The sequence below is a fragment of the Cheilinus undulatus genome, linkage group 13 (assembly GCF_018320785.1).
Source record: "Cheilinus undulatus linkage group 13, ASM1832078v1, whole genome shotgun sequence".
In the NCBI taxonomy this organism is placed as follows: Eukaryota; Metazoa; Chordata; class Actinopteri; order Labriformes; family Labridae; genus Cheilinus; species Cheilinus undulatus.
In genome coordinates this window covers 49,535,048-49,555,610 of record NC_054877.1, presented here as the reverse complement: position 1 = coordinate 49,555,610, position 20,563 = coordinate 49,535,048, and the positions used below count along the sequence as shown (strand labels likewise).

Sequence of the window (20,563 nt, the reverse complement as noted above, 5' to 3'; positions counted from 1 at the left end):
AAAGCATGTAGCTAAGAAAATGATGCCTTTATATGATGAGTTTATGTTTACTAATGCATTACTGATGCAGCAAAAAACGTTTATATTTTAGAATAAAAAAATAGTAAACAACATGTAATAAATCAGTTAACTATTTACTAATGTTCTATTGTGTTCTACTGATGCTTTACTTTTATATTTGTTATTACAAAAAGTTTCAAAAATTTTGTTGAGGTAGCCATCAAACAATTTCTACATTTTAAAAATGCTCCCAATATTTGATGGATTATTGGTATACCGCTTTTATTTTCATAAAATCAGAAAAAAAAAAAGGTTCTGGATAAAAAGTTGGCAGAGCTAAATGCAACTGATTGTATAGAAATGATAAATTTATTCTTTAGGCTTGTGAGATTGACATTTACTAGAAACAAAATGTTAACTTTTTTCAAAGAAAGTAAAAGAGAGTATCGTCTGCATATGGAGTTAGGCAGTGATGTTTGTGCCATGAATGTTCAGACTGTGTGAATAACAACTACAAGATGATCTTTGGAAGTGGAACCAAACTTCATGTAAATGGCAGTAAGTTGATTTATTTTAATTCTGTGGTGAAGGTCTGACTGTAGTGAACTGAAAAATGGTGCATGAATTTAGTTTGTATCCATTCGGTTCAACCAATATTTTTATCTTTTTTTTTCAATTATATAGTAATTTATTGGAAACTCAAACATCATCTAGGCTAAATGACTACATTAATAAAGGTAAGACTTAGTTAAAATCCAAAACATTAAAACCACAGTTTTCTAAATAGAGTTAGGTTCAGACAATCAAACTAATACCAAACTGGGTTTATGTTACAAGGCCTCATGATGTGTGAATACTGCTTCTGCAGGAGGATATAGACTGATCTTTGGAAAGGGAACCAGAGTAGCCATTGAAACCAGTAAGTGCTGATATAAATTAAATTGCATCATCTTTGGGCTCGTAAAACTGGACACAAGTTGTACTTTCATCGCATAAGGCTATATATTCTGTTAGTAAAGCATCAGTTACACTAACCCTAGCCCTAATCTGACCCATTCTAATACTTCATAAGTGCTTTATAAATCGGTAAAACATTTTTAGTTTTGTCTCAAAAAGGCCAGTGATTTAATAAATGTATCATAGATTATAAATGAAGAATTTTCTGATGTTCTGTAATGTTTGATGCTTTTTTAATGCTGACCCGTGTGAAGATATTGATGAGTGTTTTGATCATACTATAGATCAAAGAGTTATCCAGCTATTTCAACATTTAGTAATGTGTTGAAATACTTGATGAATTCTTAGCAGATCCTCATGAAATTTACTTTTTAATAACCAAAATTTAAATGGAGCTATCCGAAAAGTTCAACATTTTGTCATTTTTCAAAAAAATTGGATGGCTTCCTTGGAGATCTCTTTTTTATCAGGCTCATGAAATTGACATTTAAAAAAAATGTAATTTTTCCTTTTAAAAGTAAATGAGAGTATCATCTGCATATTGAGTTAGTCACTGACGTTTGTGTTATGGAGCTTCAGTCTGTGTGGATGCTGGAGGAGGATTTAAACTGATCTTTGGAAAGGGAACCAGATTAACCATTGAAACCAGTAAGTACTGATATAAATTCAAATAACAAAGTTGGGCTTAAAACTGGAACAAAGACAAAAGTTGTGCTACCATTGTATAATCCTACATATTCTATTAGTAAGGTTTTTATATTCCTAATCTAAACCCTAACCCAAGCCTTTCTGTCAGCTGTTGTATGATTCCTGTCGGTCAGTTTTTCTTCTTACATGTTTGAACTAAATCATCACTAATTGCCTACCTTTAAAATTCAACCCCAACAAATCCTTGACAAGTGCTAATAAGGCATCAATAAAGCACATAGCTAAGAAAATGATGCCTTTATATGATGACTTTATGTTTACTAATGCATAACTGATGCATCAATAAAATTTTTTAATTTTTTAATGAAAAATTAGTAAACAATGTGTTTTAAATCAGTTAACTATTTACTAATGTTTTATAATGTTCTACTGATGCTTTGCTTTTTAAAAAATTTATCACAAAAAGTTTCAAAAATTTTGTTGAGGTAGCTATCAAAGAATTTCTACATTTTAAAAATGTTCCCAATATTTGATGGATTATTGGTATACCGCTTTTATTTTCATAAAATCAGAAAAAAAAAAAAGTTCTGGATAAAAAGTTGACAGAGCTAAATGCAACTGATTGTATAGAAATGATAAATTTATTCTTTAGGCTTGTGAGATTGACATTTACTAGAAACAAAATGTTAACTTTTTTCAAAGAAAGTAAAAGAGAGTATCGTCTGCATATGGAGTTAGGCAGTGATGTTTGTGCCATGAATGTTCAGACTGTGTGAATAACAACTACAAGACGATCTTTGGAAGTGGAACCAAACTTCATGTAAATGGCAGTAAGTTGATTTATTTTAATTCTGTGGTGAAGGTCTGACTGTAGTGAACTGAAAAATGGTGCATGAATTTAGTTTGTATCCATTCGGTTCAACCAATATTTTTATCTTTTTTTTTCAATTATATAGTAATTTATTGGAAACTCAAACATCATCTAGGCTAAATGACTACATTAATAAAGGTAAGACTTAGTTAAAATCCAAAACATTAAAACCACAGTTTTCTAAATAGAGTTAGGTTCAGACAATCAAACTAATACCAAACTGGGTTTATGTTACAAGGCCTCATGATGTGTGAATACTGCTTCTGTAGGAGGATCTAGACTGATCTTTGGAAAGGGAACCAGAGTAGCCATTGAAACCAGTAAGTGCTGATATAAATTAAATTGCATCATCTTTGGGCTCGTAAAACTGGACACAAGTTGTACTTTCATCGCATAAGGCTATATATTCTGTTAGTAAAGCATCAGTTACACTAACCCTAGCCCTAATCTGACCCATTCTAATACTTCATTAGTGCTTTATAAATCGGTAAAACATTTTTAGTTTTGTCTCAAAAAGGCCAGTGATTTAATAAATGTATCATAGATTATAAATGAAGAATTTTCTGATGTTCTGTAATGTTTGATGCTTTTTTTAATGCTGACCCGTGTGAAGATATTGATGAGTGTTTTGATCATACTATAGATCAAAGAGTTATCCAGCTATTTCAACATTTAGTAATGTGTTGAAATACTTGATGAATTCTTAGCAGATCCTCATGAAATTTACTTTTTAATAACCAAAATTTAAATGGAGCTATCCGAAAAGTTCAACATTTTGTCATTTTTCAAAAAAATTGGATGGCTTCCTTGGAGATCTCTTTTTTATCAGGCTCATGAAATTGACATTTAAAAAAAATGTAATTTTTCCTTTTAAAAGTAAATGAGAGTATCATCTGCATATTGAGTTAGTCACTGAGATTTGTGTTATGGAGCTTCAGTCTGTGTGAATGCTGGCTACAAGCTTATCTTTGGAAGTGGAATCAAACTTCATATAAACAGCAGTAAGTGGATTTATTTCAATTCTTTGGTGAAAATTTAGAATGTAGAAAACTGAAAAATAGTGCATGAATTCAGTTACCATCCATATAGTACAATCAATATTTTCATCTGTTGCCTACAAATGTACCTTAATTTATTGGGAAACCCAAACATCAGGTGGGCTTGGATATTGTGTTTGAAAAGGTAAAAGTCTGGTTTAATATAAAAAACCCCCATGGTTTTCCAAATGGAGTTTGGTTCAGTCAATCAAAGTAATACCGAACTGTGTTTATGTTATGAGTCCTCATGTTGTGTGACTACTGGAGGAGTGAATAGGCTGATCTTTGGAAAGGGAACCAGATTAACCATTGAAACCAGTAAGTACTGATTTTTTTAATAGTTTAAAACATTAGACTCATAAAACTAGAGGAAAGACAAAAACAATACCATCATCACAATGATTTATATTGTGTAGTATTTGTACCATAACCCTTGCAGTAGCCCTAATCATTCCCTAAATAGTACTTGACTTATGCTTTATTAAGGCATCAATTCAGCAGTTATAGTTTTGTCTAAAAAAGCTGACAAATTAAAAAGTAACCTGTAATAAATTAAGGGTTACATATTCATTCATGCTTTATTATGCTTGACTGAAATTGAAATAAACTATTTCAAAATGTCTTGTTTAGAGAGCTATCCAACAATTTCAACATTTTGTAATTTCTCAAAATATTTAACGGAAAGTAAGTAGACCCCATTAATTTCAATAGTATCAGAAAAAATGGTCATAAATAATACTTTTGACAGAGCTTATGGCAGTAACATCAATAGAACTGATAAGAGAATTCTTCAGGCTCATGAGGTAGATCTTTTTAACCTGTTAACTTTTATTTAGAAAAGTAGATGAGAGTATCGTCTGCATGTCGAGTTAGTCAGTGATGTTTGTGCAGTGGAGCTTCAGACTGTGTGACTTCAAGCCAGAAGATTATCTTTGGCAGTGGAACCAAACTTCATATAAACAGCAGTAAGTGGATTTATTTGAATTGTACCGCGAAAATCAGAATGTAGAGAAACAAAAAATAGTGCAATTGATGATTGAATCTTTTTCCTACAACTTACAGTAATTCACTGGAAACCCAAACATCAGCTGGTCTTAATTATTGTATTTGTAAAGAAAAATCTTCTCAATGTCCAAGACAAAAAAAAAAAAGTCATTTTCTGAATAAGGGTTGATCACGCTCAGATCAACCTGAGTTTGTGTGAAGAGGCTTTATGCAGTGTGAATACTGGAAATCAGTTTAAGATCTTCTTTGGAAGTGGAACCAGATTAAATGTTGAAATTCGTAAGTACAAAATAAGGCTGTCAAAAAAACCATGCTTTGATGCTTTTCGATGCTATGTGTTATGAATTGTTAGATTTTTGGTTGTTTTAATGATTGATGGAATCAAATTTCACCCAAGTTAAAAAACAATTTAAGTCAACTCATTGGGCAAGTATGAGGGAGTGCTTGTAATCCTGATATAAGTAATTATTTACTTTATATTAAAAAAAAAAAACACATTGTTTTTATATTTTCAAAAGTGGTCATGATATTCCTCAGTAATGACGCTGTGAACGTACACTTATAAAATAGTGTTTAGAAGAGAATTCAAAGAGGACAGGGCAGTTTATGTGGACTTTGTTGTTACAAGCAAGAGCACAGAGAATTACAGTTATCTAATCAGGATGAAATATAGGCTAGGATTATTGTTGGAAGTTGATTTCTGGGAAACGTGGCTAATTTTTGAAAGTTTCCTGAGCTGATGAAAACATGACCGTACTGAACTGACATGATTATCTAGACTGAGAGTGTTGCTGAGTATCACTCCAAGACTTTTGCAACTGTGGGAAATGTTTGATGATATGGAACCAAGGTGCTGGGTAGATGGGCATTTGCAGCATCTGAACTGGAAATTATAACTTCTGTTCTAATTAATATGGAGCTGTAAAAAGTTCATTTTTTTTAATATCTGTGATACTGTTTAGAATGAAGAAATGTCATCTGGGTTGAAATGGTGAAAAGAAAGATGAAGGTTGTCATGAGCATAAAAATGAAAATTAATATTGTGTCTACGGATCAGTGTCACAAGGGCAGCATGTAAAAAAAAGCAGTGGTCCCAGAACTGACCCTCAAGGTACCTCACATGATAAATCTATAACTGAAGATTATTTTCAAAATGAAAGGAGAAAATTATCCTGAAACATTTTGTTATGTGTATCCCTGTCAGCATGTTGCCGTTTCACAATTTCCCCCCAAATGTGTTAAAAGAAAGAACTTTCTATCTTAAGATAGAATTCAATACAATAGATAAACCAAAATGTAAACAATAATGTATAATATACAGTGTTTGCCCATACATTTAATTTGTACCAAATCATCAAAAATGTCTGACTTCTTAACATCTTTCAGAACTTAAAATAACATAGCTGGTCAGTAATTGATATCTCTTCAATATTATAATTTTACTATAGGGTTAACGGCTGTGAGGGATTTTACTCCATTCAAATTAATTTGAACTATCTAGGATAATCCATGAACACTGTTATATAAAAGGTGAAATGATAATGTTGAATACAGAAAAGTTGATTTCTGAATGATCTCTGAGCTGCTGATATTTGAACATGTAGTATTAGCTGGATAGTTTTCGCTGTGGTGATCTGAGCTGTGTGACTAGTGGAAACTATAAAATGTTCTTTGGATCGGGGATCAGACTGAACGTTGAAGCCAGTAAGTTCAGGAAATTTTTGGTCACTTTCGAAAAATATCAGATAATCAATTTCTTTTGCTTTTATAGAAGGAAAAAAAAATTTCCTTCTTTAAAAAAAACAAAACGTTGACTTGAAATCATGAGGAGAAAATCAAATAAATTTCTCTACAGATTGTAAACTTGCTAAGAAAAGGAACAGTCTTTGTTATTTCAGATGAACTTTACTGGTTATTCAAATACAGCGAACAAGAGTGTTTTTATTTTCTCTAGTGACTATTAAAGAAGCTTTAAAGATTTAAAGATTTAAAGAAGATTTATATTTAGAGTTTAAAGTTTATTTGATAAATTAAAACATGAAAAAGCTTCTTTCTTGAGTAACAACTGAATGCATTTTTTACTCCAGTTATGACCCAAAAATTAACAAAATAAATGAATAAATAGCCAGAGTCTGACTACTATCAGCCTAAAACAAATGATCTCTTAGTATGATGTTCAGTAGTTCTTATATTTGCTCTAAATAATGTATTTAATGAAGAAAGTGACTGTGACATTATTGTTTGGGCCACATTCACTGTGTGACTCTTTCTGCAAATGACAAAATGATTTTTGGAAAAGGAACCAGACTAACAGTACAGAACAGTGAGTAGTGAGAGTATTTATACATATTTTGCATGAATCTTCTTATTACCTTTTAACATTTTTTATTCACACTTATACACGAAACTCACAAAAGATTAACAAACCACACAAATGGTAAAAGAGATTTTAAATATATCACAGTAACTTCATAACAGTGAAATGGAAAATTGAACAAAAAAGTTTGCTGCACTGTGCGTTCACTCTTCTTATTGACATTTTTTAATGTTATTGCTGAGAACTTTATAAAACTTTCAAAGAAGCTCGGCTGCTGCTCTGCCAGTTTTAATAACAGCCAACTTTGAGTTTATTTAAGTAGAAAACAGAAACAAACCTTGTTATAAGATTTAAAGTGACCTAACATTTTTTATGATTTTGATTCTTCCGCGTTTCTGCAGATTTGTTACTGCCATGTTGTAAAGTTACTCAGATGTCTTTAAGTGTAAATTAATGAAGCACCTTATGCTAAAATCTAAAGTCACCAACATGTTAGACACTGAATTTAAGAAGACTATGAAAGTTGTTCTGATACTGAGCTTAAAATTCTATCAGCTGTCATCGACCAACTCTCAGGACATACGCTTTAACAAAAATACTAAATGTTTTGGTGTTGTTGAAACTATCTGTTGTGACTTCTGCCAAGTATTGACTGATTTTATTCAACTAATTCTAAACTGAAGTTAATATAGTCACAGTTGTAGCAATTCCAGCTCTGTGTGTTGAGATAATACAAAGAAAATTACAAATATTAGTTTAAAAACTAAAAATATGGATAGTTTGTGTATTTAAGAACATGGTTATTTCAGATATTTATATCAATTAAAAATTAGACTGAAAACTATTTTGAAAGTATGCTGTAGCTCACGCCGTAAGTTTGCAGATGATGTGGTTGTATGTTTTAGTTATTGTTTAGCTCAGAGACACTGTGTGACTGGGACAGGAAACAGAAAATTACTGTTTGGTAGAGGAGTACAGTTAACTGTTGAGTCCAGTAAGTATGACTTTATCTCTTCACTAACGCCTGCTTTATTTACACTTTCAACTGTGAGGTTAGGTATTTTTAAACTGTCTCATAGTTTATTATAAATAATCAAAGATCAACAGAGTCAACAGCTGAATCTAAATGTGCTCTTTACCAGTACCAAGAAAAATAGTGTTTTAGCTTGGAAGCGCCCCGTTGTTTTTGATAATCTAAAAACTGAGGAGACATTGATATTAATTTATTTTACTAGAAGAAAAAAAAAACACTGAATTGGATGAGCTGGTGGCATTTCTACATCAGGAACTAAATCACAGTGGACAGGAGCAAAGATGTCGACAGTAAAATCGGACAATTCCAATGTGGCGTTGATACATAATAAAATCAATCGATCATTAGGGTTTGAGGATTGGTATATCTCTTCATATAAATGCAGATTTCCAGGGTGATGTAGCTCCTGATGATGCAGTTTGATTCATTTTGACTGAATGTCTCAGGCCTGCAGCTAAACATGAAACTTCATGAGCTGTTCAAGTTAAAAAAGACAAACTTTTCATACAATAGAATGAAAATGAAAGAAAAGATGTGAGGATTTGATGGCGAGTAAATCCATCTGCCATGTCAGGTGTTATTGCTGAGCTCAGATCTACTGTGGGACTTCTGGAGCAGGATACCTAAAAGTGATCTTTGGAGAGGGAATCAGACTTACAGTGGAAACCAGTGAGTAATACAAAATTAGATGTGTGAACTAAGGCTGTCAACATTTCTGATAGTGTATTTGGCATGTTTATTAAAGTGGGTCAGTCTTTGCTATTTGAATGATCAACAATATGGAAAAACAGCCAAGGATTAAACCAGATAAACTACATGAACTTCATGTGACAGACCCATCAAAATCCATCAAAAACTGCCGTTCATAAATGATCGCCAATGTTCAGGTGGAACGTCCACAGTGGACAGGAGATGACCTGTAATTCTGGTAATCAACAACAAGAATTGACTCAGTATTGTGTGTTTAGGGCTTCTATTTCTATTGGTATCAAGCAGGCATCAGTGTTTGATTTTAAGGAGAATCTTAGCTTTTTTAGGAATTTTGTCAGAATGAAGACCTGACTTGACTGCACAAACTATCAATATTCATGTACTTGTAAAGAAAATCCAGTTAATGCAATTATAAATCATGAATCAGAATATCATCTAAAGTCAAATCAGTTCAGACATTAACATTAGGCCTAAAATGAACTCATTTAGTCGTTTATATCCAGAGTAATACATGTATTCAGAGTAAAAGCTGCTGTAGTTAATGTTCAGATCAGAGTCACTGTGTGACTGCTGGAGGAGGAAACCTGAAACTTTATTTTGGAAAAGGAACCAAACTCAGTGTCGAGTCCAGTGAGTACGAAACATAACACACCCTAATTAGATATAATATGTTAAAGTCTATATAGGTAGATTTTTGAGGGTATTATTTGGTATTTATGGAAGAAAACAGCAGTTACTGAAACTAATCTTTGATTTGATGAAAACTGCTAAGACTGATTTTAGTTTGAGAATATAAATAACAGTAATATTTTCTGATGAACTGATGATCCTGTTCAATTCAGTCATAACCAAACTAATCCTTTTTAAACTCAGTACAAACCTTTTTCAAAAAACCCTTTGTATTGAACAGGTATTTAAAAATGGACTTGGCCAAAAAATGAATTGAAATATCATCTGAACTGGACCAGGGTCACATCAAAGTCTTCAATATTTTCCCTATGGATTTGTTGTTGTTTTTGTGCAATTTTACCATTATATAGTCACTTAAAAGTAAGTATTTTAAAAAATAATCCTTGTTTTGTTCTCTTGGAGGTCTAAAATAAACTAATTTAGTAGTTTGTATCCAGTGGAATATGTCTGTATTTTGAGTCCGAGTCAGCTCTAGTTAATGTTCAGGTCAGAGTCACTGTGTGACTGCTGGAGGAGACTGGAAACTTTATTTTGGACAAGGAACCAAACTCAACGTAGAGTCCAGTGAGTACCAAATAAACTTACTCTCATTAGATATAATACCTCAAAGTCATGTTAGATTATTATTTTAGAGTATCACTTAGCAGTGATGAAACTCTTTCTTTTGACAAGACAACGCTAAAAAGCTAAATCAATGAAGTCTGCTTATTTCATTCTAAGAACGTAAACCAGGGTTTATTTATTCTTTATGGAATTGTCGCCAATATTTTTGTGCAATTTAGACACTATAAAGCTGACTGCTATTGTAATTTCTTGCTCAAAATGTTATCAAGAACCACCGCAGGGTTAGAATTAATGCCACATGCAGGTCTAAGTGTTGATTTTACAAACCAAAGTTAGATACCACTTTTGGTTGATTCATTGGCCAATGAACAGTAAGTAAATTCTGAATAATCATCATTGCTTTATCATCTATTTAGCTCTGACATGTACTGAGTTAGTAGTTTGTATCCAGTGTAATGAATCTGTATCTTAAAGCAGAGTCAGCTGCTGGAGTTAATGTTCAGATCAGAGTCACTGTGTGACTACTGGAGGAGGAACCTGGAAAGTTTATTTTGGAAAAGGAACCAAACTCAGCATAGAGTCCAGTGAGTACAAAACAGAACACACCCTCATTAGATATAACACGTTAAAGTCTATATGGGTGGATTTTTGAGGGTATTAATTGGTATTTATGGAAGAAAACGGCAGTTACTGTGTCCAGTGAGTACCAGGATGAACACACTCTCATTAGATATGTCAGACTTTACATGGGAGTTGATTTTTTGAGCTGTGTGGTATTAGTTAACAGGCAGTTATTATAACTATCCAGTCAAAACCAGTTCAATCCAGTTTAAACACAAAACAAAGCTTTAAAAAAACCTTCAGATTCAACAAGTTTTACCTTCTGATTTTTACTAAGCAACTAAAACTAAAGTTTCAACCTATTTGCTTCAGAGGATTGTTGCCAACTTTGTGTTCAAATTCAGACAGTGTTTAGGAGTTTTTTTTCTGAATTCTTAAGTTTATAAAATAAGGAATTGTTCTTAATACCATTGTTAGAAAAAATGGCTTAAATATAACTGGATTTGGACCAGGGTCATATCAAAGACTTACATATTTTCCGTGTAGATTTGTTGCCAATGTTTTTGTGAAAAGTAGCTAGTAAACAGATGATTGCAATCAGTAATAACAATTTCTTACAAATGACATAATGAATGACCTGATATTGTTTCACCAGGACGTGTTTTTGTTGTTGTGCTGTCTGATAGACATCAACATTATTTGATTTTACATTTTAAGCTTCAGAGGTTATATAGAGAAAAACTTAATTTGAATATGTAGACATCTACGTGTTAATGTGAGGGTTAGAATAAATGTCACATGCAGGTTAAAGTCCAAGCTAAAGTAAATTAAACCTTTGTTCACTGAAAAATAGCTAATGTTTTATAATCATCATTTTCTATCTTCCTTTTAAGTCTGAAATGTATTAGTTTAATGATTTATAACCCTTGTAGATAGTCTGTATTTAGAGGCATAGCTGCTGTAGTTAATGTTCAGATCAGAGTCACTGTGTGACTGCTGGAGGAAACTATCAACTTTATTTTGGAAAAGGAACCAAACTCAACGTAGAGTCCAGTGAGTACAAAAACAATTCAGTTCTAATTGTAAGATAAATATGCAAGAAATATGTTCATGAAAATATGTACATGTGATATTTGAATATAGATGGAGTTAGAGCCAGTTACTGCTGTTGCTTTGTCTATTATGCTGAATGCATCTAAAACTAAAATGGCCGTCTGAGGCGGCAGACCCACGCCTCAGCAGCACCACCGAGGAACTTACGCTCCCATTGATTACTATGGTGGTCAAAATTTCGAAGTCCGAGAAAAACCGAACGGGTGCGCGGATCATCACCAAAATCTAATCGATTCTTCCCGGTCACTATCCCAATATTCCCTGAAAGTTTGGTGAAGATCCAACTTTCCATTCTTGAGTTATCTTGTACACAAACAAACAAACAAACGAACAAAGATATGGAACCCTTGACATAACCCCCTGCTGATTTCATCAGCGTGGGTAAGAAAGAGATTTTCATAGTCTGAAAATCCACATCATGTTCATCTTTATGGTGACTGTGATTCAGTCAAATCTGTTTATACATGTGACAGAAACGATGACAGATGATGTAATTGAAAAAGGTAGAACAGAAGATCACTCTTCCTCTTTCTACTGAAATGTTTTATATGTATCAAGCTGCATACTTTGATAAAAAAATCATAAGAGGAGTTATAGTTGTTATGGTTGGTATTTAGTGATGTGGTTTTATTTAATGCGACCTTTCTTGAGTATTTGTCCAGTTAGCTCCTAAAATCAGAGTCTGATAATCAAACGGTGAGTGTAGTTTATGTTCAGATCAGAATCACTGTGGATGTATGGAACAAACTACAGGCTGATCTTTGGACAAGGAACCAAACTGAGAGTAGGAAACAGTGAGTACAAGAAATACAGTGGTTCTAAATGGGTTTTAGTTTTTACTGGTAAGTTTGAAGAACTTAGTTCATAATTTATGTGACAGAAATAAAACTGAAGGTTTCCAGAGAGAAGCAGGTAGTTTTTAGACATAAAACAAGAACACGTCTACAAAACATTGCAAGATGACATCACCAAACCAGTGATGAATGAACAGGGTATTTCCAATATCTGGAATGTTCCTAATAACAGTTTAGCCGAGGAAAAAATAAGATTGAGAGATAAAAATCTAATGAAAAAATGGATGAGTCCATTGAAAAAGAGGGAAGAATTTTAAGTGTGCAGTTTTAAAGCAGACTGAATGATGTTGTCTTTATATAAAAGAGGATTTTAAAAGTTTAGTTTCATAAGCAGGTAAAATGTCAAGAGGACAATTTAGTTTCTATGTTTCAGAATGATTGGATAGAAAAATAACTCTTTAAAACACATTAGTCAGTTTGAGTGTGGATTATGTGATTATGAATGTTTCTGTTGGGTTCTATGTACGGTTTATTTGTAAAGAGAACAGACTCTGTGTGACTGCTGATAGGAAACTGATTTTTGGGGCGGGCATCAGATTGATCATACAGAACAGTAAGTTCAATGATTATTACTCTTTGCTGGTTTTACTTCTTTATGTGTGCAGCATAACATGTTTTACTTTCTGTTCATAACAATCCTCTCTAGATAAAAGTCAAGTTTTAAAGTTCAGTATTAACGTCCGTATGATTCCAGCAAAGATCCAACCAGGGACATGTTTAGGACAACAGCAGCAAAACCAGAAGACCTGGAAACACAACACTGTAATATTAGTTGTAGTTTAATCTTATATTCAATCCAAACACATGACTGTCACACATCAAGAAGGTAAAACTTTAGACAATTTCACTTTAGGTAGAAATTTCCCTCTACATGAAAACAAAAAAATCCAAACTTTGCTATCAGGATCGAACTGTAATTGGGAAAACAACCTGATCTTTTATCTTTCTATGGTTTATAAAATGTATTAAACTTAAAAACTTAATTAAAAGGTTGAGAAAACTAAGTGTTAATGTAAGGGTAAAAGTGATGTCAAATGAATGTCAAATCATAATAATCAAAATCAAAATTAAACTTTTTTTTATCATTGAATAAGAAGTACATCTTTTATAATCTCCATTGTTTGATCATCCATTTAGATCTGCAATCAATCAATCAATCAAATCAATTGAAACATCAGTATTAGAGCATAAAATGAACTCCTTTAGTAGTTTCTATTCTGTGTTTATGTTGAGGCAGAAGCTGCTGTAGTTAATGTTCAGATCAGAGTCACTGTGTGACTGCTGGAGGAGGAAACTGGAAAATTTATTTTGGAAAAGGAACCAAACTCAGCGTAGAGTCCAGTGAGTACCAAACAATTAGAGTCAATTAGATGGTAAAACTTTAGATCATTCCACTTTAGGCACAAATTTTCCTCTACATAAACAAATATCTTAACATTTATATCAGGATAGTGCTGTAATTTGCAATAACAACCTAATCTTTAATCTTTAGATGGTAAATAAAATGTATTAAACATTTATTTGACTATTTATTTTTTGCTCTTTAAAATATGTTGGTAAAAGTCCAACTGTTTGCAGATGATGCAATTATCTTGGTAGCAAGAGAAGGTTAATTAAAATAATAAACTGTTAATGTAAAGGGTGAAAGTGATGTCAAATGATGGTCAAATTATAATAATCAAAATCAAAACTAAATGTTTTTTTTTAATCATTGAATGATAAGTACATCTTTTATAATCTCCATTGTTTGATCATCCACTTAGATCTGCTATCAATCAATCAAATCAATTCAAACATTAACATTAGGACCTAAAATGAACTCCTTTAGTAGTTTCTATCCAGTCTTCTAAGTTTATGTTGAGGCAGAAGCTGCTGTAGTTAATGTTCAGATCAGAGTCACTGTGTGACTGCTGGAGGAATTACTAAACTTTATTTTGGAAAAGGAACCAAACTCAGCGTAGAGTCCAGTGAGTACCAAGATGAACACACTCTCATTAGATAAACCATGTCAGACTATACATGTCAGTTGATTTTTTAAAGGAAATTGTTTGGTATTAGCAAACAGGCAGTTATTATAACTATCCATTCTAAACTAGTTAAACCCAGTTTAGGAGTTTTTTCAGCACTTTTCAGTTTATAAAATAAGGAATTGATCTTAATACCATTGTTAGAAAAAATGGCACAAATATAACTGGATTTGGACCAGGGTCATATCAAAGACTTACATATTTTCCGTGTAGATTTGTTGCAAATGTTGTTGTGCAAAGTAGCTAGTAAACAGATGATTGCAATCAGTAATAACAATTTCTTACAAATGACATAATGAATGACCTGATATTGTTTCACCAGGACGTGCTTTTGTTGTTGTGCTGTCTGATAGACATCAACATTATTTGATTTTACATTTTAAGCTTCAAAGAGGTTGTATAGAGAAAAACTTAATTTGAATATGTAGACATCCACGTGTTAATGTGAGGGTTAGAATAAATGTCACATGCAGGTTAAAGTCCAAGCTAAAAACAGATTTAAAAATAGCTATTTTTTTATAATCATCATTCTTTTATCATCCTTTAAGGCCTGAAATTTGTTAGTTTAATAATTTATAACCCATTTAAATAGCCTGTATTTTTGGCATAGCTGCTGTAGTTAATGTTCAGATCAGAGTCACTGTGTGACTGCTGGAGGAGGAAACACTAAACTTTATTTTGGAAAAGGAACCAAACTCAGCGTAGAGTCCAGTGAGTACAAAAACAATTAGATTTGATTGAATGGTAAAACTTCAGATCATTCCACTTTTGGCACAAATTTTCCTCTACATAAACAAATATCTTAACATAAAAACATAAATTTCAAAACATTGATTTCAGGACAGTGCTGTGATTTGGAAAAACAACCTAATCTTTTCTCTTTAGATTCTGATAAAATGTGTCAAACCATTTAGTTGACCATTTATTGTCTTCTCTTTAAAATATGTTGGTAAAAGTCCAACTGTTTGCAGATGATATGATTACATCTGTTTCTATTGGGTTCTATGTGTTAGACTTTCTGTAAAGAGAACAGACACTGTGTGACTCAGACGGGAAACTTCAAGCTAATTTTTGGGGCAGGCGTCCGATTGATGGTACAGAACAGTAAGTTCAGTACATTTTTATTGTTATCTTACTTTTTTTTATATTTCTACAAACATGGACCTAAAATACAGAACATTTGTCGGTGGCAGGAGAATTTGGCTGCACATTTCTAATTACTTCTCTTCTTAGTATTTGTAGTTTCCTGCAAACAATTTTCAGTAACTAATTGTGTAAAACATTTTTTTCTTTCTGTTTATAACAATCACAACTAAATTGATAACTTTTTTTGCTCGATATTAACCTCAATATGATTCTAGGAAAAAAATACTAGACAGAGGGACATGTTTGATTCACAGCAACAAAACTGTAAGTCCTGGACACCCAATATTGGTAACCAATAGTTTTAAATTATTCAGCATACAGGCAACTTCCTGAATTTTGTCTAGATGCCAAAAAAATGCAATCAACATTGTAGTATTTAATTTTTTAAATACTTTGGCTCACATTCAATCCAAATACTTGACTAATACACTTTCTGATGGTAACGATTGAGATAATTTCAGTAAAAGTACAATTTTACTCGTACATAAAAAGCAAATACTTAAACATTAAACTGGGATAGAGTTGCTGTTTAAAACAACAACAACAGCATAGTCTTTGGTTTTGGACAAATTAAAAAAATAATAATTGAAACGTATTAAACCATTTAAATCACCATTTAAGTCTTTTCCCTTTAAGATGTGTTGGTAAAAGTTCATCTGTTTGCTGATGATGTGATTACATCAGTTTCTACTCAGATCTATGTGCTGCTCTTTGTGTAAAGAGAACAAACACTGTGTGACTGGGAATTGGAAAGTAATTTTTGGGAAGGGCGTCAGATTGATTGTGGAGAACGGTAAGTTCTATACTTATTGTAATTCTTGTTTCCATGTACAAACAGCCCGATATTTAATTATGGTGCTTTCCAAATAATTTTGTCTGGAAAACTGAACACCCCAGCTAAACAACTACTGTTCTAATTTTGCTAAATATAAAATGTTTACATGTCTGTAAAAAAGACTAATGCAAAATTAAAAAAACAGATATTTGAGGCCCTGATTATCTGATGTAAAGACAAGAAAGTCAGAATTTTATACTTTGAAACAATTCCAGCAAGATCCAAACTGCAGACAGGCACTTGTACACTGGCTTTGCAAAATTTACACAAAAGAATGGCAGTGTTTAAGGAATTTAAAGGTAGAGTTTGGTAGTGTTAATCCTTAGTTTGAATCCAAATACTGTGATAGCAATGTTATTTTTTAAATTGTTAGTTCACTCTCATTATCAGAGCTCACTAAAGAAATGGTCCATGTAGTTTTTGTTCAGATCAGAAACAATGTGTGACATCCGGATCGAACTGGAGGCTAATTTTTGGAAAAGGCACCAAACTAACCATAGAAAACAGTGAGTATAAAGAATTATGCTGGTTTGCAGTGTTTTTAATTTTTTTTTTTTCAAAAGTGAATATCATAGTTTTAGAAATCTGACCAAAAAGTAAATATTTTGAACGCTTGAAGAAATAGATAGGATTCAAATATGTTTCCATTTTTCCCTCAAAAGGATGTTTTGTTTGAAAGAGATTTTATTAAAAAACAAAACAAAAAAAACAAAACATCACAATGAAGAAACTGTGGCTAAAAACAATAACAACACCAACTGGACAAAGAACTTATTTTGGAATGATGCCGTAGTTGGAATGATAATCTGGAAAGATCTATATCTGATATTAAACTAATCATTAAAATGACAAACAGAGCAATTAAAGTGATAAATGGAAATGTGTCAAAACCGAGTAAAGTCATTTCAGCATGCAATTTAACTGTAGAAAAAATGACACATTTGATTCTAGTACATTTTGAATAATTATGTAGTTATTTAGTTATTTAAGCAGACATCATTCAACATCCTAATGGAAATAAAGATAATCCATCAGCACAGACAAGAAGACAAAGTATCTGCTTTTGGAAGGATTTGTTTCCTGCAAAAATAAACATCTGCTCTATAACAAAATAAAAACCTGAAAAATCTTCAAAAACATTGTTTTCTATTTAAAAAGATTTTTTTTATTTTTCTGATAATCAATAGTATTAAAGGCTCAAAGCTGTTTGAAAAAACTGTCTATATGATGGGACAAGTAGGTGAGAGAGGAGTGAATGTATTTGAATGTGCTAGAATAATCCTGCATAGTAGTTTTGATAACACAAAGATAATGGGAATGTTTCACTACCAAATTCTCCTGCAGTTTTTACAAATCCAAAGATAATGTGGATAAGGCTTCTGTGTTCATTGCCATCGTATCCAAACAGGGTTAATTTCTACTGGAATCTTATTAATGTTAAAATTCTCAGGTTTTGACAGTTACTGTGTTAAGACAGTTCAAGTTTGGCTGTTTGCAGATGATGTGATTTTATGTGTTTCTACTGAGTTCTATGTGCTTCGCTTTTTGTAAAGAGGACAAACACTGTGTGACTGGGGGGTTTGAGAAAGTCTATTTTGGGGAGGGCGTCAGATTGACTGTGGAGAACAGTAAGTTCAATTGTTTTTATCTTTTTTATTTCATTTTTTTGTTTCAACTAACAGGAACCTAAAATAGAGAGTTTTCATCTGTACATTTTAGATCACATTTTAGATTTTTCCCCAAAATTGAACTTTATTGCAAACAAACTTCGCTCACTGTGTCTGATATGAACTTTCTGTTTATGACAATTATAATTAAATGAAAAACACACCAGAAGGTCCATTTTAACTTCAACATGAATCTAGAAAAAAGAGTTTAATCACAGCAACAACAGAAGCCCTAGACACTCAACATTGATTACAGATATTTTTCAGCTATTAGAATTCAGGGAACTTTCTGAACACTGAATAAATAACAGTAAAACTCTGGTAACATTCCAGTACCTGAAATTTTAAGGTTGGCCTATTATGTGGTAGCACATCTAATTTTCCAAGTCCTATCATTTCCTTAAATAGAAACTCAAATGTCTCAACATTTGGGCTGAAATTGAGTAGTTACATGAAAAACGGCATAGTGGGTAATTTTAGATTTAATATGAAATTTATCAAACCAGCCAAAAACACAGAAAGTTCTTAAAGGCATTCCATAGTGGGTGACGTGACATTACAGAGGAACTCTGGTACGCTGTTTAAATTTAACAAAAAAAAAAAGAAAAAGAAAAAAACTTGGTTATGTTTCCATGATAGAATCTACTCAATATTATCTGAATTACTGGAATATTTGTAAAATCCACATATATATTTTTTAAGTAGAGGCACATTGATAGATCAGACGTGGTGTGTTAAAGCCAGTGGTTTATGTGTTCGGGTCGTTCATGGTGTGTCTGGCTTTTCAAACGACAAACTCATTTTTGGTTCTGGCTCCAGACTCGTAGTTGAACATGGTAAGAGATTTTCTAACTTTCAGTTTGAAGAAAATGATAATCTTAACTACTACTAAGTTTTTAACTTGTTTTAAATTTTATAGATTGCCTTTTTACAGTTTAGGGACGTAATAGTGAAGGTGATATCAGCATTTTACAACATAGTATACCCTATAATACCTAATACACACTGTTCCAGTAAAAGTCAAACAATATTCATCAGTGTTTGGTGATTTATTAGTTTGGATTACCAGAAATCTGCAGCTCTCCTGTATTGTTTTTTTATTGTTTTATCCCAACAAAACGTTGACTTTGTATGTTTTTGAGCAGTCTAAAAAATGTTTTTGGTAATATTTGATGAATTCATTTCTCTGTAGTATTTTTAAAGTTGTGGTACTTTCTGACAATCATTCACTAAAATAGAAGAATGTGTTATTTTAAAACATTTCACATCAGAAACAGTTGAAATTTTGGGTCTAAAGTTTTACGGTTGGCACCTTGTCATCAGATCATCAAACCTAACCGTGGCCAGAGCAGCAGTGAGGAGCATGTCTGTAAGATATGATCAGAAATGTTCAGACATTTTTGGTTACATTCACAGTAAACACCAGCATATGGTTCATCATTCAGTTTCTTTATATCAGTGCTTTTAGAGCTTTAATGAATATAGATGCACTTCAGTTTGTCAGAATTGATAAAAGCCTTTTAACCATTTTTAACATTTTTCATGTCATTTCATTATTTATCTATTATTTAAGGGTGTTTTCCCTTCATTTGATCAGACAGCTGGAGAAACACTGGGGGGACTAAACAATGCAGAGAAATAATCCTGTGATTAGTGCGTTTAGATTGTAGCCTCTGTGCAGCAGTGGAAAAGCTAAACCAGAGCTGAAATTCAGCCAATTTTAAGTTTTTATAAGCATTTATTGTTTCTAAATAGTGTTCTGAATATAAATGAAGCAGCTTCAGGAGAAAACGGTCTTCATCCCTGAGTTCTGGGTTTGTGTAGCTGTGTTTGTCATTGTGGGACTGGCTATGGAGACTCTAAACTCCTCTTTGGTTCTGGAACACGTCTAAGAGTGGAAACACGTAAGGTTTTTCGATTTTTAAAATTTAAATCTGCAATTCAAACATAAAACTTTTACTACTTAAACTACATTTCCACCTGTATCTCTAAAAAAGTCCACTACTAAATGAAAATGTAATATCTAGGAGCCATATTATCAGATATTCTCAAACTTTAAAAGTACAGTCATCATAGACAGGAAAACTAACATCAGTGAATCTAACAAAAATCAACTGTATCAATGTCTGCTCCAAACCATCGTTAACAAAGAAGTCTTAGCCTCCCACACTGGGTAGTTTTATGCTTCTCATTTATGACATTTTACTATTGTTCAAATGGATTCATTTATCGATAAATTGAACTAAGGCTTCAGTTGTTTTTAAAACTGTCAGTGAATGGTCTCAGAGAGATAGTGTCATTTTTCAAAGTATCAAATTATTCTGTCAAACTGGCAGGAAACAGATTTATCTAACCTTCAGAGGAAAAAAATGTTCCTTTTCTATTTTCCCATGTTAAACTTCCTTAAATAATACTTATATTTTTAATTCACCTCAGTTTAAGCACAACACTCTAGCAGTTGATCAAGTAAATCCCTTTAAACATTTAAATTTAAATAATAAATTCCATTTTCTGTCTAATCCTAATA

The 20,563-nt window shown here is 32.3% G+C and overlaps 1 protein-coding gene across 1 annotated transcript in view; it reads left to right on the top strand.

The window, feature by feature from the left end:
• The first annotated feature begins 502 nt into the window (after positions 1 to 502).
• LOC121519945 (M1-specific T cell receptor alpha chain-like) overlaps positions 503 to 20,563 on the top strand; it is a 36,550-nt gene continuing 16,489 nt past the window's right edge. The window contains exon 1 of the mRNA XM_041803066.1: positions 503 to 558. Within this exon, the coding sequence (XP_041659000.1) occupies positions 519 to 558 (40 nt within the window). The 5' untranslated portion in view covers positions 503 to 518. The remainder of the gene's footprint in view (positions 559 to 20,563) is intronic.